Below are 26,968 nucleotides of genomic sequence, written 5' to 3' on the forward strand. Positions count from 1 at the left end.
CTACCTGTTTGTTTGTTTTTTTTTCCTCACTGATTAACTATATATTGTGTGCAGATAGTGATGTTTATGTCCTTTTTTTTCCCTTGAGGTCCTCACTAGACTTTACAATTTCCTGAAGTGAAACCTCACAATTTTATTAAAACACTAGATATTGGGTTACAAAAAATTAAATATATTTTTTAAATAAAAGACTTAACTGTGACCGGGTGCTGTGGCTGGTGTAGAGTGGATATTTGGACACTAGAGGGAGGTGTTCAGTTAAAACGTTCTGAACCAAATCTCCACTTTACCACAAGACAAAACTCTATTTTACTTACATTTAAATTATATTTAAAGACTTGTATTTAAATGTTTGTTTTTGTCCAAAATAAACATGTCTGATGTGACTGAGGTGACAAAAAACTCCCTTAACCTTGAGAGGAACCAGACTCAAAAGTGAACCTCATCCTCATTTAGGTGACACTGGAGGGTGTGATTATAAACACCACAGGGTATTATTATGAATAATGTCCTTAGGAGGTTGTTGTCCTCAAACACTACATGGAGTTGGAATCTTCTCACTGAACGTCTGAAATCTTCAAGAGGTGGAAGACATCTGGAGCTGTTACAGTCTTTAGATGCCTCGGGACGGGCAGAACGAGAGAAGCAAGTGCAGAGGAAGTAAAGTAGCTGCTGTTCATAATATTAACCAACACTAGATGATAATGTAGATGTGCTCAGATGTACTGGAGCAGAAGGTTATGTATGATGTGTTATGTACGCCTGGCTGAAGAGATATGAATTAAGAAAATAAGTAAAAAAAAACTGGGGTTTCTGTAACTTCTAAACAGTGACTTGGCTAAAAAGGGAAGTCAATTAAATGAATAAATAGTGAACATACCATAGTATCCCTATAGAAATCATTTAAGGTACATGTTGGATCTAAGTAGCCAAAACTGTGGTACAAAAGCCTTCTAAAAAGGTTCCCAGGTAAGAGTTACACACTAACAATATAACAGATTATAAAGAACACATACATAACTCATTATTTGCTATTTTAATAACCAAATAGAAGCTCAACACAAAAGCATATAAAAGGACTCTATACACTTCATAGTATGTTACACTTCATTTGTGGGATTAAATCTCTGAATTTTGCTAAAAAATCTCCAAACTTTATTCTTTTAAAGTATTGTCATATTCTATTAAGAACATTCAATGATTTTACACAGCAACATCAACTATAGAATTATTAATGAATAGCAAAATCACAGAAGACAAAAATAGACGACATTTGTTCAAAAGGTATAAACTGTTCAGTACTGAATTTACTGAAAGGAAGGAAAAGGCCAACGAATTCAGAGAAAGGCATCACACCATTCGGCCAGACACTGTGAACAGGAGGACGCTTGCCTCGAATTTGCCCCGCTGGTGTCCTTAAGCCACTCGGAGAACAGTTCACAGTCCTTCCTCAGCAAAAGGAACTGACCCAACACTACAAATGCCTGAAACACAGAGGAGTGCCACTGATTAGTATCAAGTGTCCGAGGTTTAGCCCGTCTATTGGATTTATAAGTGAAGAGTTTGTTATTTAAAAGTGACGTGACATACGGCTAAGTACGGTGACCCATACTCAGAAATCGTTTTCTGCATTTAACCCATCCAAAGTGCACACACCGCAGCAGTGCACACACACAGCAGCAGTGCACACACACACACACCCGGAGTAGACTCTCTAACCATTAGGCCACGACTTCCCCAAGACATTCTTGAGGTCATCTCTCCTTAATGCTACCTAGAAACCTTAACCTTGCGAGATCATTCTTGTTCCTGTTATATGAGCCCTCATCATTCATCACAGTTCAGTGCCACTGGAGATGAATTTCATTCCCTAACTTGCATTCAACACGTTTTATGTTCTGGTTTTAAGTCACATTAAGCATAAGCTCATGAGTAAAGCAAATCTTTTAGATTGAGCTGTTCTAAAGATTTTTACAGCTTTGATGTTACATCTCTGTCGGGGTCCTTAAAAGGAGTGTCCCTGTAGGACGTTAGAAAGAATGCTGAAATATCCAAAGAACCTTTGAGGAAGCCACAGAGACAGGAACAAGAAAGGAGAAGACTAAAAGCCTACATCGTCTTTACCCAACACCGTTGTATGTCGAGTCATTTAACTCACTTTGTCAAAGCCCTGCTCTGCCAGCTTCTTCCCCAGGACGTCTCCGATGCCTGACAGAGCAGTGACCGGTTTATCCCCCATGGGTTCGGCCACGAAGTCCCTGTGCTTCTGAGAGGTGGTGGACATCCCTGGACCGTTCGCTGTACAAGTGCTGCTCTGACTGCTTTGTCTGCTCTCAGAAGATGAAGCAAAATTGAAGATCTATACTGAAAGCATCAAAGACACATCTGGGAGGAAAATAATACAAAGGATTGGTCACTTCAGACACAAATTTGGCTCATTTAGAAGGTATTTTATGGCACTTTGTGTGTTTACTTTAGATAGTGTGTACATTGAAGCTTCATCAACAGATCCCAAATTATCACTCACTGTTTAACCCAAGTGATAAATTAGTTATGGGATTAAAACATGGTATCAGACACCAGATGCGGTGCTGGTTCTACGTCCTATAGTTGACCAGATTGCACAGGATGTGGTGAGAATTCTGAGGATACAGTAAAATAAGAAAACCAAGCCCAAGTATCAGAAAATAAGATTTGATCACAGAAGCAAACCATGTAGTACAGAATGCATGCAGTGATTTGAATTAAAATTCTACATTTCTGATGAATAAACTTGCATCTCATTGCAACAGAAAACCAAACCATGACAACAGGAAACTAAAAAACAAACATCAACATGGCTATGAAATATAAGACGCTGTTTGCTGAGGGTTGTGTTTGGGACCATGTTTCAAGACTCTTTGCAACAATTTTGATGGTAAGACAAAGCAAAAAGCTCTCAGCTCCAAATATGTTTGATATTAAAACACCTAAACTTTTCAGTTCTTGCTCACCACATTCTACTGAATACAAACCAAGCTACATGAGCACAAACTCCCTGGACAAACACTCTCGTCCACACACGTAAAAACTCAAGTGTGAGCTAAATTATTTAACAGCAAAGAACTAATCATCAGTGTTACACGCACAACACAAGCAAACTGTAAATATTTATTAAAAAAAATATATATATATTTTTTTAAACTTACTTTTATAGCAAACTGTATGTGAGACTTAATTCCCATTTGCCTCAGAGTTTCAATCACTGCTCACCAGTTTACCTTCTAATAATAAGTCTCACCCTCATCCTCGTCCTCGTCCTCATCCTCACCTGCACAGGTGAATCAGATCAGGAGAAAGTCACGTGACTCATTTCTCTGCGCGTAAAAGTGAATCCTTATCAAACGGTGAAACCGGAAGCTAGTTTGTTTGTTTGTTTATTTATTTGTTATTATTATTATTATTATTATTATTAACTTGAAAAGGTCTTTAGTGTATGATTTATACAGAAATACCTGAGATGTGCTGAACACTATCATCATCCACACTGAACTGGGATTGTGTATTTATTTATTTATTTATTTAATGATTTTTTAATAAACAACCATAAATAAAGGGCCTGTTCCATGGGTATAAGTGACACTAATTAAATAAAGATTTGTTTAGGAGATTAAACTAGTTAATTAATGTTTTTGTAATTTTACCATTTTTTGTGTTTTGTAATTAAAAACCTAGATCTTTTTGGAACCAAGACAGATTTTTTTTTTTTTATGTTAGCATCAGATTAAAGTGAACTTTGTGGGATGATAAGAGATCTCTCTGTGCATCCTGGGGGCCGTTTCAGAAAGGAGGTTCAACCAACTCTGAGTTTAAACTTGAACTCTGAGTTGACAAACCCTGAGTTGGGAAACTCTGAGTTTTCGGTTACAGAACAGCTGAACAAAGTTAGTTTTATCAACTCTAAGTTGACCGACTCTGAGTTAAGCTCGTGCACTACAACTAAAAAAAGCCATTATCAATGGAGCGCAGATATAACGAGTCACCATGGCAACAGCGTCAGACAAAAGAAAAGTCTGCATATTTCTCGTCAGCAGAACCGGAAGTGCTTATGCAAGTGTATGGAGAATATGAACACGTATTTAAAAAAAAAAAGCAACACTGCTGTATAAAGCTATAGTGGATTTAACATCAAATTTTAAAAGGTGTATTTTAAAAATGTATTCTAATATATATATTTATAAAACTTATAAAGTTTTATAAATATATATATTATATATATAAAATATATAAAATTTGATGTTAAATCCACTGTTGTGTGTGTGTGTAGATATATATATATATATATATATATATATATATATATATATATATATATATATATATATATATATATATATCTTTAAAAGTTATATTTTTAATGTAAACTTCTCCCTCTGGTTACACACTTTGTTCAATTCAAGGATAATTCATGCAGTTGTATATTGTTTATTTCTTGTCTCCTTATTGTTCAAGTGGTTGATGTTGATTTGGGATTTAGAAAGTAATTAATAAGTAAATAGACCAAATTAGTAAGTAGACCAATACTTTCTAGAGATAGTAATTATTACATTAATCTAATTAGACTGGTTGAAGATGTAATTTGTAGTTAGTAATTAAGAACTATTCAGTAATTAAGAGTAAATTCCCAACTGTTATAATATCAGAGGTGAAACCGGAAGAACAGAATTTTATTTTATCAGGAAACAACACAAAAATTGTAAAAAAAATTACGATATATCTTTTTTGCTTTATTTTACAGCTTATTTTTTTAATCCTTCAGAAAGTATCTAAAACTAAAAGTGATTGAAAAGCAACAGCGTGTTTTATTCTCCGTTATTTTCCTTATTATAGCTGATGGAGTGATTGGCGTGTCGATTAGCCTATGAAAAAACAGCTCGTCTATCAAATCAGCGCTCGGCCACGGACGCTAAGCCCCGCCCATCACGATCGTTAGTTGACATTAGGGGCGTGTTTCGTGTTGCTCTGCTTCTCACTGCAGGGTGAAGTTCTCTCTCAGCTGGACTTCCTCTACATTGTTTCAGCGCTCCTGTCCTGTCCTATACATTGTTTCAGCGCTCCTGTCCTGTTCTGTCCTCTCCTCTCCTGTCCGCTCCTCTCCTGTCCTCTCCAACATGGCCAAGCCGTTGAGCGACCAAGAGAAGCGCAAGCAGATCAGCGTGCGCGGTATCGCGGGGCTTGGAGACGTGGCCGAGATCAAGAAGAGCTTCAACCGGCACCTGCACTTCACGCTGGTGAAGGACCGGAACGTGGCCACGCCGCGTGATTACTACTTCGCCCTGGCGCACACCGTGCGTGATCACCTGGTGGGCCGCTGGATCCGCACGCAGCAGCACTACTACGAGAAAGACCCCAAGGTGCGACAAAGTTTCTCTTCCTTCCTTTGCAGGAAGTCTAAAGTCTTTGAACTCTGTTCTTAATGCAGCAGGCCGGGTTTTTAAAGCGCATTAATACGCAACAATAGTTCGAAATGTCATTTGATCCCACTAGGGACATGTCTGTAGTGACAATGTGTCCATTATATAATATATAATAATAATAATAGTGACATGGTGATTTATTATTATTATTATTATTATTATTATTATTATTATCAGCATCAATACATTTTCCTCCAACAGTTCATAAGTGTCACCTTGAGCACCTTTTTTGTTTAAATGTGTTTTATTGTTGCACTAATTTAATCCTAGGTGTGTTTTATGACCTCCCATTAAAAACCAAAGGGTTCTCATGATGACAGACTGACTGACTTTGTTTGTTTATTTGCTTGTTTAGGGCTGTTTGTAGATTTTGTTTTCTTTTTAAATGCATAATTTCTTTTGCATATTACTCTTTAGTCTTACATTTAAAGAAAGTCCTCTGTACCGGTTAATGCTGCTGGGATGGTTCCTTCATTTGTTGTACACCTTTATGGGGGTATAGTGGGCTCGTTATTATCTTTTAGTTTTAGGGGGTTTATTCTGAGGGTATATAGATAGATGTCATAGATGGAAATCCTTCTTTCTCACAACTATTTGATTCTGCAACGAGTGAATGATGAGGTTGGGAAACTATGGGGACATTGGAGGTGATGGACAGGCCTACTGATTTTGCATACACATCTACTGCGTTGGATATTACACAACACATTTTTACGTAATCACACTGCACACACTTATGACTGTTGTACACTTGTTTTGTACAAAAACTACCACACAGTCCTCCTACGGATATCTACAAAAGTATTCATTCCCACTGAACTTTTTTACATTTTGACACATTACAACCACAAGCAAAAATGTATTTTATTAGGATTTTATGTGATAGACCAACACAAAGTGGCACATAATTGTGAAGTGGAAGGAAAATGATAAATGGTGTCAATTTTATTTACAAATAAATATCTGAAAAGTGTGGTGTGCGTTTGTATTCAGTAACACTGTGTCAATACTTTTGTATAACCACCTTTCGCTGCAATTACAGCTTCAAGTCTTTTGGGGTATGTCTCTACCAGCTTTGTACATCTATAGAGTGAAATTTTTGCCCATTTCTCTTTGTAAAATAGCTCAAGCTCAGGTCAGATTAGATGGCGAGCATCTGTGAACAGCGATTTTCAAGTCTAGCCAAAGATTCTCAGTTGGATTTAGGTCTGGACTTTGACTGGGCTGTTCTAACACATGCATATGCTTTGATCTAAACCACTCCATTGTAGCTCTGGCTGTATGTTTAGGGTCTTTGCAGGGATGGGGGACTCGAGTCATGACGACTTGACTCGAGTAAGACTTCATTCATTCATTTTCTACTGCTTTATCCGAACTATCTCGGGTCACGGGGAGCCTGTGCCTATCTCAGGCGTCATCGGGCATCAAGGCAGGATGCACCCTGGACGGAGTGCCAACCCATCACAGGGCACACACACACTCTCATTCACTCACGCAATCACACACTACGGACAATTTTCCAGAGATGCCAATCAACCTACCATGCATGTCTTTGGACCGGGGAAGGAAACCGGAGTACCTGGAGGAAACCCCCAAGGCACGGGGAGAACATGCAAACTCCACACACACAAGGTGGAGGCGGGAATCGAACCCCCAAGCCTGGAGGTGTGAGGCGAACGTGCTAACCACTAAGCCACCGTGCCGCCCTCGAGTAAGACTTAAGTCGCAAATTTGAGACTTGAGACTTGCTTGACAAATATTTAAAAAAAAAAAAACTCTACTTGACTTTGACTTGACATTCATGACTTGAGACTTACTTGTGACTTGCACGTGTGACTTACTCCCACCTCTGGGTCATTGTCTTGCTGGAAGGTGAACCTCCGCCCCAGTCTCAAGTCTTTTGCAGACTCTAACAGGTTTTCATCTAAGATTGCCCTGTATTTGGCTCCATCCAGTATCATGTATCATGTATCATGTATCAATATCAGTATCATGTCCACATCTGATCTTTCCCTGTCAGTAACTTCATGTCTGCTCTTGCTGATGGAAAAGGGAAGCAAAGTAAAGGATCTTGCATTTGATCTACTGGTCTTTTGCCACAACAACATAAGAGCTAATGTTTAAAAGAGGAAACAAACTGTTTCTCAATATATTTACAAAGGGAAGGTCAATATGAGTCAATGTTGTTACGCGAGCTCTCTCAGGATTTCGGTTATCAGTAACCATCAGAAATCTTTCACAAGTGGTGGCTGATATTAGAATGTAATGTTCACTGCTCATGTTATGTTTATCATAGTAAATCTTTTGGAAAAAACCCAAACATGTTCCTACTTGTACATTAATATGCTAGAAATTTCACTCCCTTCACATCCTGCAAGTGTTTCGTCATCAAACTTCTCACCATGTTCTTGTTCGATATCGATTTCGTCACACTGCCAATCCTACCCATTTCACCGTAACCCGATTCCTTCAGTTTGACTCCTGCACCGAGTCGTCACATGTCCTCCGTCTCACATCAGTTGTACAATGACTCAGCTCCGAAACTCTAGCGTGGTCGGGCTGGACCGAAGCCAGACACATAATCCATTCAGCTGAGCCAGGACAGTATAAACACATGGAGTGAGAAGACAACAGTGCCTGCCTTAAGCTCATGGTGACACAAACATTCTAAAGGTTTGTTTGGGATTTACGTGCCAAAAAAAGGGGGCGGGGCAAATAACAGGAACATGTTGTGACTACCAGTAAGAATGAGAGTTGGTTGTATGCTTGCTGTAAAATATTTCTGGGTGTTTTTGGTTGCAGATGGTTGTCTTTAAGTTTTTTTGACAAACATGTATAATACAGTGCTAGTAATTCTGCTAGAAATGTTTGAATAGCGAGGATTTTTATTGATTTTATTTTTAGTAATGCATGTTGTTTGTGGCTAAGTTGGTTGACACGTCTGATTTTGTTTTGAGCTGGATTTTTAAATCTGGTTAATATAGTCAGATGGGTGGCTTGACCTGATCTCTGTAGCTGTGTTGTTTGTACATCTTTAATGCACCACATCTGAGCTAGAGTGGAAAGCATGGCAGCTGGTGGTACGTCAGGACATTAGATCAACACGGATTTACTTTCTTTGTGTCTCGTAAAATCATCCAAACTCATAATTTTAATAAAGCTTTAAAGTCAAATTATTGTAGCTAACAGTGAATTCATGTACTGCAAGATTGTAGGCTAGTTAAGTGTGTTGTCCATTTCTAAGAGCTTATTTGTTTTTTTTAAACATAGCGATGTTTTTACATAGTTGACCAAAAGGCAGCAAGACATTGGCTAAGGTTTTAGCTATGAGTTGTGGCATTGTCTCGCATTCGAATTAAAATATTTTATTGAGGTCTTACTAGCATCTTAAATTTTAATCAACCGACTCTGAGTTTAAGGCTCCAGAAGTTTAGGCCCACAGATTTATGTGAGTGACATGTAGAGTTATGTAACAGTTATGTTTGTGCAGTCAGAAGATAGGTTTCTTTTCATAGATGTTAAACTTGCTAAAAAGCTGATAGCTGAGATCTTGTTGTTCTCCTGATTTGTCCATTCCTGCTATTTCATTGATAATTAAATGGTAAAGAAAACCAATTCCAAGCTCCAGCTCTTGCTTGTATTATATTTGTACTGATGGATGGCTGGAGCTGTTGTACTTCGTCACACTCTTGTTGCTTTAGTATTTACATATCAGTCTTATGCAAATAATCCACAATAATACACACATCTGTACGTCATGGTGCGACTTCCAAATTGCCGTCCAGGATCAGTTCTTGCATTGTAATACTTCTAGGGAAAAGCAGTGTATGCTTGTTTTTAATTAATGATCTGGAATGTAGTTGAGCTCTGAGGTGTGTTCAGATGTTGTAGTGCATTAGAAAAAGCTTCTTGTGTTTCTCCTGATACGAGTTGTGCTGTATGATGGGATGGGCAGTAGAGCGTGCGACCAGGCCTCAGTGGGTTATAGTGCATCCTGGACCCCCTTAAGGCTGTTTACAGAGCGTCATGTCCATGACGTTTGTGTCCAGATTCTTGTAAATGCACATTTCTCACCATTACTATTGATAATTCAGTCTTTTCTGAAACATACCTGCATTCAAAGGTGTGTGTGTGTGTCTGTCTGCGTGTGGTTTCAATATTTGAGGCTCATTTTGACTTCCCGTTTGAAGGAATTAACCTGAAAGTCAAAGTGCAGAGTCACTGCAAGGCCTGAGAACTTTATCAAGGAAGCCAGAAAGTAAACTGTTTCCTGGACCACAGCCAAGAGGCAGAGCTTTATTCGTGACTGGGTTCTCTGTGCTCCGACAGCTGTTGATTTTATTTTTCCGATGTTGTTTTCGGCTGCAGTTCAAATCCGCTTTTTTATTTCACTGCGCTAGGTTTAATTTATCGTTTCTATAGTAACAGCTTGATATGACATCAGGAATTGTACGGATCATGTGACTCTATTTTGCAGTTGCGTTGCGGTACGTAGGTTTCCGAACAGAATCGATAGTGTCGCATTTTAAAACAAAATCAGTTTGATCAATTTATTTTCACCACCCTAAACATGACACTGAACAAAACGAACTGTGATTGGTTGCTTTACATGTCAGTCAGATGCCATTTTTGGGTTGTCTTTAGCCAATACAAGCTCCTTCTGCTGTCTGTCTGATGCTCTGGCTACATGGGAAGAAAAGGGAACAAGGGATAATTTAACAAGCTGCAAGGTCATTTATTTTCTTTTTAACTTCAAGAAAGATATAAAAAGAGGTTGCTATTGAGGTTGTGAGGTTGTTCTTTACATTACAGCTGCTCTAGTGTGTGCAATAACGAACGCTGGTGGCTGTAGACGAGAGATCTGATGTGATAAGTGTGTACGCATTCTCTACTTTCACTAAAGGATCTGTTGCTATGTTTCAGGTTACACTTTTCTGTTACTTGCTAATTACTTGAATTACACATGTACGGTTTAATGTTTCTCCCGTTTCTGTCTCTCTCAGAGGATCCACTACCTCTCTCTGGAGTTCTACATGGGCAGAACCCTGCAGAACACGATGATTAACCTCGGCTTGCAGAACGCCTGTGATGAAGCCATTTACCAGGTGAATCCTACAGCCAGTGCAGAGAACATCACATCACACATCACACAATGAAAAGGAAATTTGAACTGGATGGCGATTTGAAACGAGCTCTTCACTCTTGTCTTGTGCTACAAGTTACTATCTCATCAATGTTTAGTGTGACCTGCTAACACAGTAGACCGTTATAAGTGAGAGCGAGAGAGAGTGTGAGTGTGAATAGTAAACACAGATCTTTTGTAGAACGTCAGTGAGTATTGTACACTGTCAGCTGTACTAATGGTGTGTATGCCGTCGTGGTGTTTGTGTGTGTTTTAGCTTGGATTGGACCTGGAAGAACTGGAAGAGATCGAGGAAGATGCTGGACTGGGGAATGGTGGATTGGGCCGGCTTGCAGGTACCAGATCACTTTCTTTCTTTCTCTCTTTCTCTCTTTCTTTCTTTCTCTCTCTCTCTCTTCTGCGCGCACACACTACTTTTTTCTGTTTTGCAATGAGGACTGTAATTTCCCTTTCTGCAAGAGTGGAGGTTTATAATGCAATTGTCTCTCTCTCTTTCTGTCTCTCTCTCGATGTCTGTTTCTGTTTTAATTTCTGCCCATCTATCTTTTTTCGGTCTGTCCCTGTTTTTCTTTCTTTCTTTCTTTCTTTCTTTCTTGCAGCTTGTTTTCTGGACTCTTTGGCGACTCTCGGTCTGGCAGCGTACGGTTACGGGATTCGGTACGAGTTTGGAATCTTCAACCAGAAAATCTCTAACGGTTGGCAGGTACGGCAGAAACGGTTTCCTCACCACTAGACCTTGATTAGGTAGAAAGTAAACTACATATTGAGGATCACTTGCCGTATTTTACCCATAAGTAACGTTTGCTTAGAAAACAAGCCGCAGTTTTTAGCTAGCTTATTCTCCTAGCTTGTGTGTCCAGTCAGTAATAACCAGCTGATATATAATGTGTTCTCCGGTTGTCTCTCAGGTGGAGGAGGCTGATGATTGGCTACGCTATGGTAACCCCTGGGAGAAGGCCCGTCCTGAGTACATGCTCCCAGTGCATTTTTATGGCCGGGTGGAGAACACAGAGGAGGGGCCTAAGTGGGTGGATACTCAGGTGAGCAAATTCTGATCTCACCAGTACTTCTGTTTTGATATTTTTTTTTTGTAGATGGAGGGAAAAACCTTCAAGAAAGGAAAACTAGGAACTTTTTTTAAAGTATGAAACACGTGCGCTGTGTCCAGTTATCAGTGAAAAGGTACTGAACGTAGCGCCCCTGGGCACTGAACGGACTGCCTCTGGTACTGAATCGAGCAGCTCAGCTTCCGTCACAGTACAATTTTGAGTGTCTGTGACTAGTATTAATTTTACCCACTTCCTGATTTCACTTTTAAAATTGACTTCAGAAAGAGGAAACATATCATTTGAAATGTTTCACAATATCGGGCATTATATTGTTGGTCCATCTTGACTCTGTTGTATTTAAACTCTATTGAAGTTCTTTTCTCTTGTTTATATGGCTTTAATCTCGGAGTTGTGTTGCAGGTGATCCTGGCGATGCCATACGACACGCCTGTCCCTGGCTACAAGAACAACACCGTTAACACCATGAGACTTTGGTCTGCTAAAGCACCTAATGACTTCAATCTTCAAGAATGTACGGTGTCTCTCTCTCTCTCACACACACACACACACACACACACACACACACACACACACACACACACACACACACACACACACACACACACACACACACACACACACGGTCATACAAGCACATTATTTTTAATTAAACTGCTAATAATTCATTCATTCATTCATCTTCTACCGCTTATCCGAACTACTCGGGTCACGGGGAGCCTGTGCCTATCTCAGGCGTCATTGGGCATCAAGGCAGGATACACCCTGGACGGAGTGCCAACCCATCGCAGGGCACACACACACTCTCATTCACTCACGCAATCACACACTAGGGACAATTTTCCAGAGATGCCAATCAACCTACCATGCATGTCTTTGGACCGGGGGAGGAAACCGGAGTACCTGGAGGAAACCCCCGAGGCACGGGGAGAACATGCAAACTCCACACACACAAGGTGGAGGCGGGAATCGAACCCCCAACCCTGGAGGTGTGAGGCGAACGTGCTAACCACTAAGCCACCATGCCCCCCTGCTAATAATTACTAAGGTTAATTATCATTTTAATAGCCTCTATTCTGGAAAATTTCTGATCTAAATTGTTTAAAACAGTCATTAAATAAATATGTAGGTGGTATTGATGTATATCTATCTATCTATAATAAATATATATGTATATATGTATATATGTATATATATATATATATATATATATATATATATATATATATATATACATATATACACAATCACATTTTAAAAAGATATGTGATTTATATAGCTATGAATATTTTGAGTCTTGATTTGACAGAAGACAGATTTGAGATTTATTTTTCTCATTAAACTGTCTGAATATTTGTGATTCATAGACATAGTTTCAGTGTTAATTATAATAATTTTCATAATTTTAGCTTTAGTTTAGCATAAAACCATTATCACAGAGCATAGTGCTCATATTTGGCATGCTATATTTGAAATGCAGGCACTTTTAAAATGATTTTTATTTATCAAGAAGAAATAAACATGAAAAACAATGAATAATGAATGGAAATACATGAAGTCGAAAATGTTCTCACATTTTGTGGCCAGAGACATCGAGATCTCTGTAGAATACTAACTGCCACTAGAAAAAAGGCTAATGAGGATCTGGCAACCTGCCAGTGTGTAACCCATTGAACAGTCCATTCAGGATTGTTGGGGCAGAGAATCTCTGGTTTAGCTGTGGTGAAATCGCAAGCGCATGATTCCTCTTTCAATTTCCTAGCAGTGAAGACACACTTTTTGTTTTACAGCTGTACTTATGTTAAATGCATATACATTTGAAGAGTGTTTGATGTGTGTTTTGATGATTTCACATGATGCGTCTCATCCAGATATTGCAGTGTTTGATTTTTGTGAGAAATTGGGAACTCCTGGAGGTTCTAAGATGATATGACTCAGAAGGGAACCTCATACTCATTTGGGTGACACTGGACTGAAAATAATGTAATTTTAATTGTAAATTGTACCCCCGGTTACTAATGAGCAAGGCCCTTAACCCCCGGTTACTAAAGAGCAAGGCCCTTAACCCCCGGTTACTAAAGAGCAAGGCCCTTAACCCCCGGTTACTAAAGAGCAAGGCCCTTAACCCCCGGTTACTAAAGAGCAAGGCCCTTAACCCCCGGTTACTAAAGAGCAAGGCCCTTAACCCCCGGTTACTAATGAGCAAGGCCCTTAACCCCCGGTTACTAATGAGCAAGGCCCTTAACCCCCGGTTACTAATGAGCAAGGCCCTTAACCCCCGGTTACTAATGAGCAAGGCCCTTAACCCCCGGTTACTACTGAGCAAGGCCCTTAACCCCCGGTTACTAATGAGCAAGGCCCTTAACCCCCGGTTACTAATGAGCAAGGCCCTTAACCCCCGGTTACTAATGAGCAAGGCCCTTAACCCCCGGTTACTAAAGAGCAAGGCCCTTAGCCCCTCGGTTACTAAAGAGCAAGGCCCTTAGCCCCTCGGTTACTAAAGAGCAAGGCCCTTAGCCCCTCGGTTACTAAAGAGCAAGGCCCTTAGCCCCTCGGTTACTAAAGAGCAAGGCCCTTAGCCCCTCGGTTACTAAAGAGCAAGGCCCTTAGCCCCTCGGTTACTAAAGAGCAAGGCCCTTAGCCCCTCGGTTACTAAAGAGCAAGGCCCTTAGCCCCTCGGTTACTAAAGAGCAAGGCCCTTAGCCCCTCGGTTACTAAAGAGCAAGGCCCTTAGCCCCTCGGTTACTAAAGAGCAAGGCCCTTAGCCCCTCGGTTACTAAAGAGCAAGGCCCTTAGCCCCTCGGTTACTAAAGAGCAAGGCCCTTAGCCCCTCGGTTACTAAAGAGCAAGGCCCTTAGCCCCTCGGTTACTAAAGAGCAAGGCCCTTAGCCCCTCGGTTACTAAAGAGCAAGGCCCTTAGCCCCTCGGTTACTAAAGAGCAAGGCCCTTAGCCCCTCGGTTACTAAAGAGCAAGGCCCTTAGCCCCTCGGTTACTAAAGAGCAAGGCCCTTAGCCCCTCGGTTACTAAAGAGCAAGGCCCTTAGCCCCTCGGTTACTAAAGAGCAAGGCCCTTAGCCCCTCGGTTACTAAAGAGCAAGGCCCTTAGCTACCTCGGTTACTAAAGAGCAAGGCCCTTAGCCCCTCGGTTACTAAAGAGCAAGGCCCTTAGCCCCTCGGTTACTAAAGAGCAAGGCCCTTAGCCCCTCGGTTACTAAAGAGCAAGGCCCTTAGCTACCTCGGTTACTAAAGAGCAAGGCCCTTAGCTACCTCGGTTACTAAAGAGCAAGGCCCTTAGCTACCTCGGTTACTAAAGAGCAAGGCCCTTAGCTACCTCGGTTACTAAAGAGCAAGGCCCTTAGCCCCTCGGTTACTAAAGAGCAAGGCCCTTAGCCCCTCGGTTACTAAAGAGCAAGGCCCTTAGCCCCTCGGTTACTAAAGAGCAAGGCCCTTAGCCCCTCAGTTACTAAAGAGCAAGGCCCTTAGCTACCTCGGTTACTAAAGAGCAAGGCCCTTAGCCCCTCGGTTACTAAAGAGCAAGGCCCTTAGCCCCTCGGTTACTAAAGAGCAAGGCCCTTAGCCCCTCGGTTACTAAAGAGCAAGGCCCTTAACCCTCGGTTACTAAAGAGCAAGGCCCTTAACCCTCGGTTACTAAAGAGCAAGGCCCTTAACCCTCGGTTACTAAAGAGCAAGGCTCTTAACCCCTCAGTTACTAAAGAGCAAGGCCCTTAACCCCTCAGTTACTAAAGAGCAAGGCCCATAACCCCCAGTTTCTCAGTTGTGTAAAATGAGATTAAAAAATATAAGTCGCTCTGGATAAGGGCTTCGGCCAAATACCGTAAATATGTAACCCACTGGTTTAACCAGTGCATGGTAGTAAAGATGTAGGACTTCTGATTGGAAGAACATGAGTTTACATCCTAGCACAACCAGACAGCCACTCCTCATTTTGTATAAATGAGATGAATGGAAGTCGCTCTGGATAAAGGCATCAACAAACACTGTAAATGTAATATAACACATTGAAAAAGCAGACTGAAAGTATGAACTCAGTCATGAACAGTGCTGTCGATGAAGAGAGACGGTACTGTGCTGAACCCCACAACAAGCCATAAATAGTTAACATCAAGATCAACCATCCAGAGCGAGAAGTAATGTTGAATAATCTCCTGAATAGCGTCATTTCCAATGTTTGTGTTCTCAAAGAACAACATGGACGAATTCAATACCAAACACGGTAATGAAATAAATCCAGTGCACCAAATACAAACCCATGCTTTTCCCTGTTTGCATGAACTCTCATTAGGCAAGGCAAGTTTATTTGTATAGCACATTTCATACACAGAGGTCATTCAAAGTGCTTTACATAAAAATTAGAAAACAGTTTATAAGAGAAAAAAATATATATATGTAAAAATAAGAGACACAATAAAATCATAACAATTTAAAAAAATTATGATTTGTTTTATCAAAATGTGATTTTGATAAAAACAGTTTAAAATATGTTAAAAAGAATAAAACAGGAGTAAAAGTGATTTGGATAAAAAGTGCAGTCAGTGTGAAGCAGCACATTTAGTAAATACAGAGTTAAACAGATGTGTTTTTGATCTTGATTTAAAAGTGTCTACTGTTGAAGCACATCTCTACTCTTCTGGAAGATGATTCCAGCTATAGGTGGCATAATAACTAAATGCTGACCCACCTTGTTTTGAGAACCCTTGTTATCTCTAACTGACTTGATCCTAATGATCCGAGTCGTCTGCTTGGTTTATATTCAATTAGCATATCTGTAATGTATTTCGGTCCTAAGCCATGAAGTGATTTATAAACGAGTAACAATACTTTAAAATCTATTCTAAATGTAACTGGAAGGCAGTGTAAGGACCTGAGGACTGGAGTGATGTGCTCAGATTGTTTGGTTCTGGTCAGAATTCTGGCAGCAGCGTTCTGTATGAGCTGCAGCTGTCTAATGGTCTTTTTGGGGATCCCAGTAAGGAGTCCATTGCAATAATCCACCCTGCTGGTGATGAAAGCATGAACAAGTTTCTCTAAGTCCTGTCTTGAGACAAAACATCTAATTCTGGCTATATTTCTGAGATGGTAGTAAGCTGATTTGCTTATTGCTTTCACATGACTACTGAAATTAAGGTCAGACTCTAAAATTACACCAAGATTTCTGACTTTATTTTGTGTCTTTAGACCCCTAGAGTCAAGGTGTGTGTTAACCTTTAGAGTTTCATCTTTATTTCCGAATACAATGACTTCGGTTTTGTCTTTGTTTAACTGGAGGAAGTTTTGACGCATCCAACTGTTAATTTCATCAATACACTTACATAGAGAGTCAATGGGGCTGTAGTCATTAGGGTACAGGGCTAAGTATATCTGGGTGTCCTCTGCATAGCTGTGGTAAGCCATTTGGTTCTTTTTCATTATTTGACCAATTGGGAGCATATACAAATTAAAGAGAAATTACTGACTATATTACTGACTATAAAGTACTGACTATAAAGATCAATGAGGATTAACACCAAACCTAAATAGAGAGATTTCTTAGGGTGTAATGTGAAGTTCTCTGATTCTCTTTTCTGTTGAAGCAGCACTTTGTATTAAAGGAAGTTTGAGGCCTGTCCAGTTGTGTGTAGTTATGGGAGTGTTTTCACATGTACAGTACACTGTGCCCAAATCTGTGTGTATGGAGATATGGGGCAGGACGCCTCAGGGGATGTCATCAAAACACGCATTCAGCCAATGGTCTCGTCCATGCACGTGTGGAACATGAGTATAGCTCACATAGAAAGTCATTTACTTTGTAGAATGTTTTACTGGTAGCAGTTTAAAAGACTGATCCTGTGCTCACAAGGTTTGCAAATGCAAGCAGTTTTACTCAGGAAAAAAAATGCATCACAAATTTTGAAGAAAGTTTAAGCAAAATTAAGCATTCTTATGGACACAACAATCACAAAAGAAAAACCTCCACAAAACCCTGGATGGACTGGTGACAAGATACAGTCAGAGGCCCATTGGGTCACATTGCATCCCATGCTCAGGATCAAACTGGAGATCTGCGAGTTACCAGTGTGTTTCCTATGGCTTCTCTTTTCATTCAAAACCTTTAGGAAGTGCTTAAGGCATTGGTCTAGTGATCAGAAAGGTTGTGAGTTTGAATCCCAGATCCACTAAGCTGCCACTGCTGGGCACTTGAGCACCTTAAGGCTCAATTGCTCAGCTTAATAAACATGATAAATATCATAAATATAAATGTAGAAATACTGTATCTCCTGTTGTCCAGTGTGAGGGTGATGTAAACCGTATCTGACGTTTCATCTGGGATGAGTTCGCACACTGTTCTTGGGATCATCTCTGGATCCAACCTCAGAATAGAACAGCTGCTTAAGATGAATGAATGATTATGATTAGATAAATATTGCTTTTTATACAGATTTTACTTAACTAATCACAGTTTTTCCATTTCATCATTTTTCCATTTCCAAACTAGAGCAGAAACACAAGAAAATACAGTCAAGATATAAAGAAAAGATGAACTTTTTAAATCATGGTTTTAGTTTATTTCAAAAGATTCATGTTAACTAGTGATTAGTGATTAAAGGTCCTGGTTTATAGAGCTGGATATTGTAGCTGCAGCTGATGACTAATCACAGAAGACTGTTTTTGCTAATAGGATCGTCTAAATCTTGAGATGTGTTTTTTTTTTTGTTTTTTTTTTTACTTTATTTTCCTGTAGTTAATGTTGGAGACTATATCCAGGCTGTGTTGGACCGGAACCTGGCGGAGAACATCTCTCGAGTACTTTATCCCAATGACAATGTAAGTTTACCTGGGAGTGATGAATGGACACCCTGATACAGGAGTGTTAATTTATCTCTCACTTTACCCCATTTCAGTAAAAAGCCACTGAGAACTAAGGAAAAGTAGTGCATGAGCGCTGTGAGTGCTGTGAGCGAGTGTATTTGCACGTCTTCACTAGCAGGTTGCATAGATATGCCCTAATAAGGACATGAGGTTTCAGTGTGGTAACTCGCCTTTAACCACAGTAGAGACTTCTGCTTATCTTAAACTCAGCTTTACTTGTTGTGTTTAGTATTTTGTTGATGTTTTGTATTTAGTGTTCGTGTTTGTGTGTTTTTATTTTTATTATTTTTTTGGTTAATTTTTTATTTATTTATTTTTGTTTATTCTCCACCAGTGAGTCGTTCGCCTGTCTGTGTGTCCGCCTGCCTGCCTGTCTGTGTGCCCCTTGTCTGTCTGTGTGCGTGCGCATGTGTGGTGCCTGTCTGCGTGCCGCCTGTCTGCATGGGTTTGTGGATAAATCCTTTTAAAAGCCAGACATGTCAGAAAAGCACCATAAATGAGGCTCTGTACCGAAATTATAGCATATTTAAAACTATTTTGGACGTGTGTGTGTGTGTGTGTGTGTGTGTGTGTGTTAGTTTTTTGAGGGTAAGGAGCTCCGTCTTAAGCAGGAGTATTTTGTGGTGGCAGCCACTCTACAGGACATCATCCGACGCTATAAATCCTCCAAATTTGGCAGCAGGGACCAAGTGCGCACTTCCATGGTAAACTTTCCAGAAAAGGTAAAGCAAACTAAAGCTGTATTTTTATTTATTTATTTATTTTAAGTATAATGGAATAATTGAACCATTTCACAGGCACCTTCGAGAAGTCTTAACTTGCACCCTGGCTGTGTGAATGATCTTTGTATTTTCTTTATTTAATGCCTCCATTTACATTTTCTTGCCTTGACATTAGGTCCATCTCCAACCAGAACACCCTTTTAGCTTTCTCCTTTATGGTAAAAGGCAGCTCTTGAGGCACAACAGAGGCAGTAGGATGTTTTTGTTGGAGTTTTCCTTACAGACAGAAGAGAGCTTTTAAAAATTAAAAACTGCTTCTTTAAACCCTTCATTCCAAAAAGGATCCAAACTCACAACCTATTAGTTTTGCTACCTGCTAACTAGTCAATCCCAGTTAGCTAACTGGCTAATAACATATCTACATATCGAAGCAAAGCCACACCCACATCTGTATCTATGCTCCTCTGGCCACGCCCACTCAGAGTTGCATTCATTTCTTTATATGGGCTTAATGTCGTGCATACATTTGCATATTTAAACTGAAAGCCACAACTTTTTATAAATTTTGATTTAAAATGGCTAAATCTCTAATCATTTTGGTTTTCCTACAAATAAATGGAAAGAACTTTTCAGAAGTATCGCGCTCTCTCTCTCTCTCTCTCTCTCTCTCTGTCTCTCTGTCTCTCTGTCTCTCTCTCTCTGTCTCTCTCTTTTAAGGTAGCAATCCAGTTGAATGACACACACCCTGCTCTGGCCATTCCTGAGCTTATGAGGATCCTCCTGGATGTGGAGAAACTGTCCTGGGACAAGGTGAAGTTACAGAACACTGTGCTTATGAGGCACTGATGAGAAATTTTGAGCAAGTCATATGCTGTTATTAACGTACGTGTGTGTGTGTGTGTGTGTAGGCATGGGAGATCACCACCAAGACGTGTGCGTACACGAACCATACGGTGCTTCCAGAAGCTCTGGAGCGCTGGCCTGTCTATATGTTTGAGAAACTTCTTCCCAGACACCTGCAGATCATCTATGAGATCAACCAGCGTCACCTCCATGTTAGTATGCGCGCACACACACACGCGCGCGCGCACACACACACTCAGGCTGGGGTTACACACAGTAGATTAGAAAGGTTTAGAAATACTTCACAATGTAACAGGAAATGTCCTCTTTCTTAAAAAAGTGTGAAGTAAACTGTTTCTCCACCTCTTGCTCATCTGTTCATCTTGTGGTCTGTCTTTTTATCAGTCTGTCGTCCTTCCACAGACTCTGTCTATCCATTAGTTTAAATTTTCTTTGTCTGCTTGCTGATTTCACGATCTCTCATTTTGTTCATCAGTTTGTGTTCTGTGTCCATATATTGCTGCCTATGTATCAACCTTTCTATTTGTTCATCAGCCTCTTTGCCTGTCTGTCTACCTGTCTATCTGCCAGTCAGTCTACTCTTTCTGACTGTCTCTCTGCCCATCCGTGTGTCTCTTTATTTAACTGTCTGTGTTCATTTGTCTGTCTATTCATCAGTCTGCATCTCAGCCTGACTGTCTGTCCATCTATCCCTTTTCCTATGCGTATCCTCTTCTCTCCCTTATCTGTCTATAAGTCTCTTTTTGTATTTCCCTTTCCAATCTGCATGTCCATCCATCCGAATCCCTGTGCGTCACCATGTCTGTCCATATCACAGTTTTTCTGTGCGTACCTCTGCCTCTGTCTATCCATCAAACTATCAGTCCACCTGTCGTTCCATCCAATTGCTTGTCTATTTGTCTGTCAGCATTTCTGGCCATGTATGGACAAATGGATGAACGGACATCTGTCTTCCTGTCTATCTGCCAGTTAGTCCACTTACTTGTTTCCCTATTAGACTGTTTGTCCGTCCTGTTCGTCTGTTTGTTTTCTTATTTTGCTCTCTGTCTCTCTTCATTCTGTCTGTCTCTTTGTTACTTCCTTAGTCCCCCTTCTCTAAATCTGTCTGTCTGTGTGTCCTTTCTTTTGTCTGTCTGTCTGTCTTTGAATTTTGCTTCACCTTCTATCTCTTTGTGAATCCACGGCCATCTGTCTGTCTGTCCGGCCGTCTGTCTGTTCTTGATGACATTATGTTGTGGAATGAATTTAAAATCTCTGACAGAAAACAGCAGCCCTGTATCCAGGAGACACGGATCGTCTCCGCAGGATGTCTCTAATCGAGGAGGGCGATCCTAAGAGAATAAACATGGCTCATCTGTGTGTGGTGGGATCGCACGCCGTCAACGGAGTCGCTCGCATCCACTCTGAAATCGTCAAAACCACAGTGTGAGTGTGGAAGAAAATGAACTTCATCTTTAATCTGGTGTTGAAGTAGGTACATGGCTGAGTGCTAAATCTGAAGTTTTTATTTTTCTCTGCAGTTTTAAAGACTTCTGCGACATCGAGCCGAAGAAGTTTCAGAACAAGACGAACGGCATCACCCCCCGGCGCTGGCTCCTGCTCTGTAACCCCGGCCTGGCTGAGGTCATCGCTGAGGTAAAACTCACTCACGGCTTTTAACTGCATCTTATGTGCTTTTCACCGCGCAAAAGATTGCTGAGGTCTGAATCAGTGTCTTTGTTCTCTGAGCTTCCTGCAACTTTGGTCAGGTTTCATACGTTTGATGTTCAGGTTTTATCTCAGAATCACTTCTTGATATCTAACCCTGGTGCATTCTCATCTTACACCATGGAGAACTCAGTGCAAGTGTTTTGGTGCTGTTATGCGCAGTTTATCATGGAAACTACATTTTTTACTCCGTCAGGCTTTTAAACCCACTTTTGTCAAATATTGTGGAATTCGGCTAAAGCCGAATCTGTTTGTGCTGTGACTTGAGTTTTTATTATATGAAACAGTGTAAAAATAAAGGTGTCTGTGTGTCTGTAGAAAATCGGCGAGAACTTCCTGAAGGACCTGTACCAGCTGAAGAAGCTGCTGGACTTCATCGATAACGACGTGTTCATCAGAGATGTGGCTAAAGTCAAACAGGTCAGTGGATCTATATAGTGTGATTTAAAAAAGAGGTGAGGAGCTGTTTTTTTGATGTGTGTGTGTATGTGTGTAGGAGAACAAGCAGAAGTTGGCGGCGTATCTGGAGAAGACATACAAGGTTCAGATCAATCCAGAGTCCATCTTTGACATCCAGGTGAAGAGGATCCATGAGTACAAGCGGCAACTGCTCAACTGCCTGCACATCATCACATACTATAACCGTAAACACACACACACACACACACTGTAACTCTCTGTATATCCAGTACAGTTTGACAAGCTTCTACAGGGAATTAATTAAAAAAAATTTCAAGTGTTTGAAAAAAATAATGGAGACATGAAATATTTTCGAAATGTAACAGTAAATTCCAGATACTTTCACTTTTGCAATCTTTCTATTCAAAGCTTTTCTCTAGTCCATTTAATTAAATTAAAAAAATCCAGCAAGAAAAATGTACCATTATAAATATGTAGTGTGTATTTAATTAAAAACCCAGTGCTAATTTATTTCTTTCGTCTTTTACAGGAATCAGAAAAGACCCGAGCAAGAGGTTTGTGCCCAGAACAATCATGATCGGAGGCAAGGTGATTCCTCAGAGCTTATGAAAGAAATTCTGTTTATATCATGAACTGAACTTTAAGAAAGACTGATCTTACTTCTTTACACCATCGTCTATATTTGTCTATATTTATTTCTTTGTGATTTGAGGTTATTTTAATTCTTATTAACCGTTCTTGCCATGAAGATAGCCTCAGTAGCTGACATGGCAGTAAATTATAGCAACTAACTAATTAACTAATCTTTACACCATCATGGGGAAGTCGAAACGTGTGTGTAGATTTCAACATTGTAACCACAAGGTGATTAAATCAGAGCTGCTGCTTGTTTTTAACTCTCTATCTGCCTCTGTTCTGCCCCCTGCAGGCAGCACCCGGGTACCACATGGCTAAAATGATCATTAAGCTGATCACCTCGGTGGCAGACGTGGTCAATAACGACCCGGTGGTGGGAGACCGGCTGAAGGTGATCTTCCTGGAGAACTACAGAGTCTCACTGGCTGAGAAAGGTGATCTAGTGATGGAATTCTACATCTATACATATATAGTTATCTATCATTTACTATGAGATCGCAGCTGGAAAGAGTCTTTCTGTCGTCAGTCTTTAATAAGACGAAAAGCAAAAAAACACGACTTAAACAAAACAAGAGCTTTCAGGCAAAAATGACTCCTCATTTTTATTTCTATGTTTATACTGCACCATTTTATATGAACCGTGAACAGTCAGGTCTTAAAGCTGATGTGTACGATGGAGGAAAAATGGGCAATGCTGCAGAATCTTAGTGACTGATAAGGTGTGTGTGTGTGAGGTATTATTCGAGAGGTGTGTGTGTGTGTGTGTGTGTGTGTGTGTGTATATATGTGTATATATATGTGTGTGTATATATATATATGTATATGTGGGTGTGTGTGTACGTGTACATGTGTGTGTATAGATAGATAGATAAAATATCATTTTTATTAAATCAATACAATATTTTTAGAATATTGGATATTTATGATATAATATTTTTTGCTGCTATCCCTCCAACATGATCCTGAGTATTGGATGAATGCCATCTGTTTACTTTTACTTGTACAGACTGGGATTAAAATAAAAGTGGATATGTCGTGTTTGTTTCCTCTTTTAATCACGTACATCACTGACATTGTGATGATGTTTGTGCTTCAGTGATCCCAGCAGCAGACCTTTCCGAGCAGATCTCCACCGCCGGCACAGAAGCTTCCGGAACAGGCAACATGAAGTTCATGCTGAACGGCGCCCTCACCATCGGCACCATGGACGGCGCTAACGTGGAGATGGCAGAGGAGGCGGGCGAGGAGAACCTCTTCATCTTCGGCATGAGGGTGGAGGACGTGGAGGCTCTGGACCGCAAAGGGTAAATGTCTCTAAGATCTATAGGATATTGAGCATGTATACTTACATCAGGTTCATGTTCAGATCAGTCATCTAATGTTCTTCACCCTGTACCTGAGACTTTGGTTGTCTCTTTTATTTACTCAAGCTTATTCTATGTACAATGTCTAAATTAGCATAAAAATTAAACTATATAAAAAAAGAATAAATATCTGAACAATGAAGTGATACAAAAATATTTTAACTTGCATAGACTTTTAGTTCGTAATTTCAGGTGTGTATTAATGCGTGGCTTTTGATTTTCTGTCTGTTTCTATCTTTGTTTCTGTGTCTAACTTTGTCAATCTGTCCGTCTCTATTTGTTTGTGTAGCTATAATGCTCGTGAGTACTATGACCGCTTGCCGGAGCTCAGACAAGTTATGGATCAGATCAGCACCGGACACTTCAGCCCCAAAGAGCCAGATATGTTCAAGGATGTTGTCAACATGTTGATGAATCATGACAGGTACATTTTCTGACTGTGTGTCTGACTGACTGTGTGTGTGTCTGACTGACTGTGTGTGTGTGTGTGTCTGACTGACTGTGTGTGTGTGTGTGTGTCTGACTGACTGTGTGTGTGTGTGTGTCTGACTGACTGTGTGTGTGTGTGTGTGTCTGACTGAGTGTGTGTGTGTGTGTGTCTGACTGAGTGTGTGTGTGTGTGTGTCTGACTGACTGTGTGTGTGTGTGTGTGTGTGTCTGACTGACTGTGTGTGTGTGTGTGTGTGTGTGTGTGTCTGACTGACTGTGTGTGTGTGTGTGTTTGCATGTTCCTTATATCGAAATGTTAAAGTACTGTAGAACTGCTCGGAAACTCTTATCTCTATAACTCTACTTTTCTACATGTACAAAGATCTGAGGATTGCTGTATTATGTTCTATACTTTTCCTCCCAAAATTTGGTTTCTTTCAAACCAAGAAAAATACACTGGATTGATTAATTTATTTTTTTGTCTCAGGTTCAAGGTATTTGCAGATTATGAGGCTTATATTAGCTCTCAGGGGAAGGTCAACGACCTCTACAAGGTGAGTGGAGAAGTTTAATACACACACACCACAGAATTGTCATGCTTTTTGATTGGCTACTGATCACAAAAATGGTCTATGATTGGCTACAGATTAGAACATTTTCATTAACATTTATGGCTTATGTTGGGTGTCATTTTCCAGAGCGACATACAAAAGTGCTTTGAAGTCTTTTAGGGAAAGAAGGAACCATGTAACTAAAGAACTCATGTTCATACTACATTTTTTTTAATCACTTCCTTGTCATCTTTCAATATTTAGAACCCTAAAGAATGGACCAAGAAGGTGATCAGAAACATCGCCAGCTCTGGAAAATTCTCCAGTGATCGCACCATTTCAGAGTACGCCAGTGAGATCTGGGGGGTGGAGCCTACAGATCTGAAGATCCCACCACCCAATGAGCCTCGAGACTGAAGCGGGGCTTCATTCTTTTATTGTGATTGGTTCTGTTTGGTCACAGGGCTGTGATTGACAGATTGAGGATCTGCCTGTTTTCCATAGCCAATAGACCCAGTGTGTATTTGTCTTCACTGATGTTCTCCTTCCCTTCTTTAATACTGTCTGTGTGTAACATTTCAAAACCCACAGCCTTTTGTGCCTGGAAGCTTGAAAGGACATTGTGTGTTTTTGAAAATATAGATGCTTTAACACACACAAGTTAAGACTAAAAGTTTTTCTGAGAGAAAACTGTCCTTTTTTGCACCTACTGTATGCAATTTTACAAAATACTCAAGGAATAAATGGATTAAACTGTGACTTAGCAACTGCAAATAGATCATATTTAGCTCTGCTAGCAATTATCCCACTCTGTATATTTAGCAATTAGCACTTTAGCACTTAGCATATCTTGACTCTTACATTTAGGAGATCTTTAAGCACAGTTAGCAATTAGATGCTAGCTTATGTATTGTGATTAGCATAGATGCTGTCATTAGTGCTGCACCATACACATATTTTTTTAAATAATTGAGCTCTGTACAATTGCTTAGCAAATGGAGACCTCAGAAAATTGCTAGCAAATGTTTTTGCATTAACACCTTTTGTAACTGCAGACTTGCAAGGTTGTGTACACAGTTCTTTATAAAACTTTGTGTCCACCATACAGTAAATCCAGTGGAACATTTAGAAGATTAACAGTTTTACTTTAATAATCAGGGAAGTGTTTGTACGTCTAGATTTGTTGTGTCTGTAAACGAGACTTTTGTAATCATATTCTGCATCCTTTGAATAATATTTGATTAGTGTCTTATTGGATTTCTGTGTGCTCTACCAGATTGTGCTTTAATACCCTTTCCATGATTTACTTATGAAAATTTTGACACTTATGTTTAAAGAATAAATATGTTTAAAAGACAAATGTATGTTGTGTGAGTGAATTATGTGCTGGTTCACAAGGATAAACCAGGAACACTGGAGTTAGTTGGGCTTTAAAAGAAGTAGATACACTGCTACTTTTCTTACTGATGAATCTGGTGTTGAGGGACTAGGTGAAGTTCTCTGCCTGGTGAACCCCATGGAATTTGGTGCTCTTGACCATCTCCACAGAGGATTTTTTTTTTTTTTATAGCGGTCACTCTGTGCTCTCCTGAACTCAACAAACATCTCTTTATTTTTGTCAACATTCAGAAACAGGTTGTTGGCTCTACACCAGATTCCACCAGTTGTTCTTGCTGATGAGATCCACCACAGTTGTCATTAGCAAACTTAATGATGTGGTTTGAGCTGTTCATTGCTACACA

The 26,968-nt window shown here is 40.1% G+C and overlaps 2 protein-coding genes across 3 annotated transcripts; one reads left to right on the forward strand and one right to left on the reverse strand.

The window, feature by feature from the left end:
* Window positions 1-1,021: 1,021 nt before the first annotated feature.
* LOC132851992 (barrier-to-autointegration factor-like protein) lies at window positions 1,022-7,993 on the reverse strand. 2 transcript variants are annotated; one of them, XM_060878980.1, is made up of 3 exons: window positions 7,858-7,993; window positions 2,159-2,385; window positions 1,022-1,484 (listed from the first exon to the last, which is right to left on the reverse strand). In XM_060878980.1, the coding sequence occupies exons 2-3, from the start codon at window positions 2,282-2,284 to the stop codon at window positions 1,338-1,340; spliced, it is 273 nt and encodes a 90-aa protein (XP_060734963.1). In that variant the 5' UTR covers window positions 2,285-2,385; window positions 7,858-7,993; the 3' UTR covers window positions 1,022-1,337. The 2 variants fall into 2 exon arrangements, with proteins under 2 accessions (XP_060734963.1, XP_060734964.1); XM_060878981.1 differs by lacking the exon at window positions 7,858-7,993 and adding an exon at window positions 3,189-3,321.
* Window positions 5,022-26,586, forward strand: pygb (phosphorylase, glycogen; brain). Its single transcript, XM_060878979.1, has 20 exons — window positions 5,022-5,393; window positions 10,460-10,561; window positions 10,856-10,934; window positions 11,199-11,302; window positions 11,508-11,639; window positions 12,069-12,180; window positions 18,406-18,488; window positions 19,112-19,255; window positions 19,973-20,065; window positions 20,164-20,310; window positions 21,381-21,544; window positions 21,640-21,754; window positions 22,145-22,246; window positions 22,323-22,470; window positions 22,776-22,834; window positions 23,175-23,316; window positions 23,979-24,186; window positions 24,536-24,670; window positions 25,163-25,229; window positions 25,491-26,586. The coding sequence occupies exons 1-20, from the start codon at window positions 5,151-5,153 to the stop codon at window positions 25,641-25,643; spliced, it is 2,532 nt and encodes an 843-aa protein (XP_060734962.1). The 5' UTR covers window positions 5,022-5,150; the 3' UTR covers window positions 25,644-26,586.
* Window positions 26,587-26,968: the final 382 nt, after the last annotated feature.

This window comes from Tachysurus vachellii, chromosome 10 (genome assembly GCF_030014155.1).
Source record: "Tachysurus vachellii isolate PV-2020 chromosome 10, HZAU_Pvac_v1, whole genome shotgun sequence".
Classification (NCBI taxonomy): Eukaryota; Metazoa; Chordata; class Actinopteri; order Siluriformes; family Bagridae; genus Tachysurus; species Tachysurus vachellii.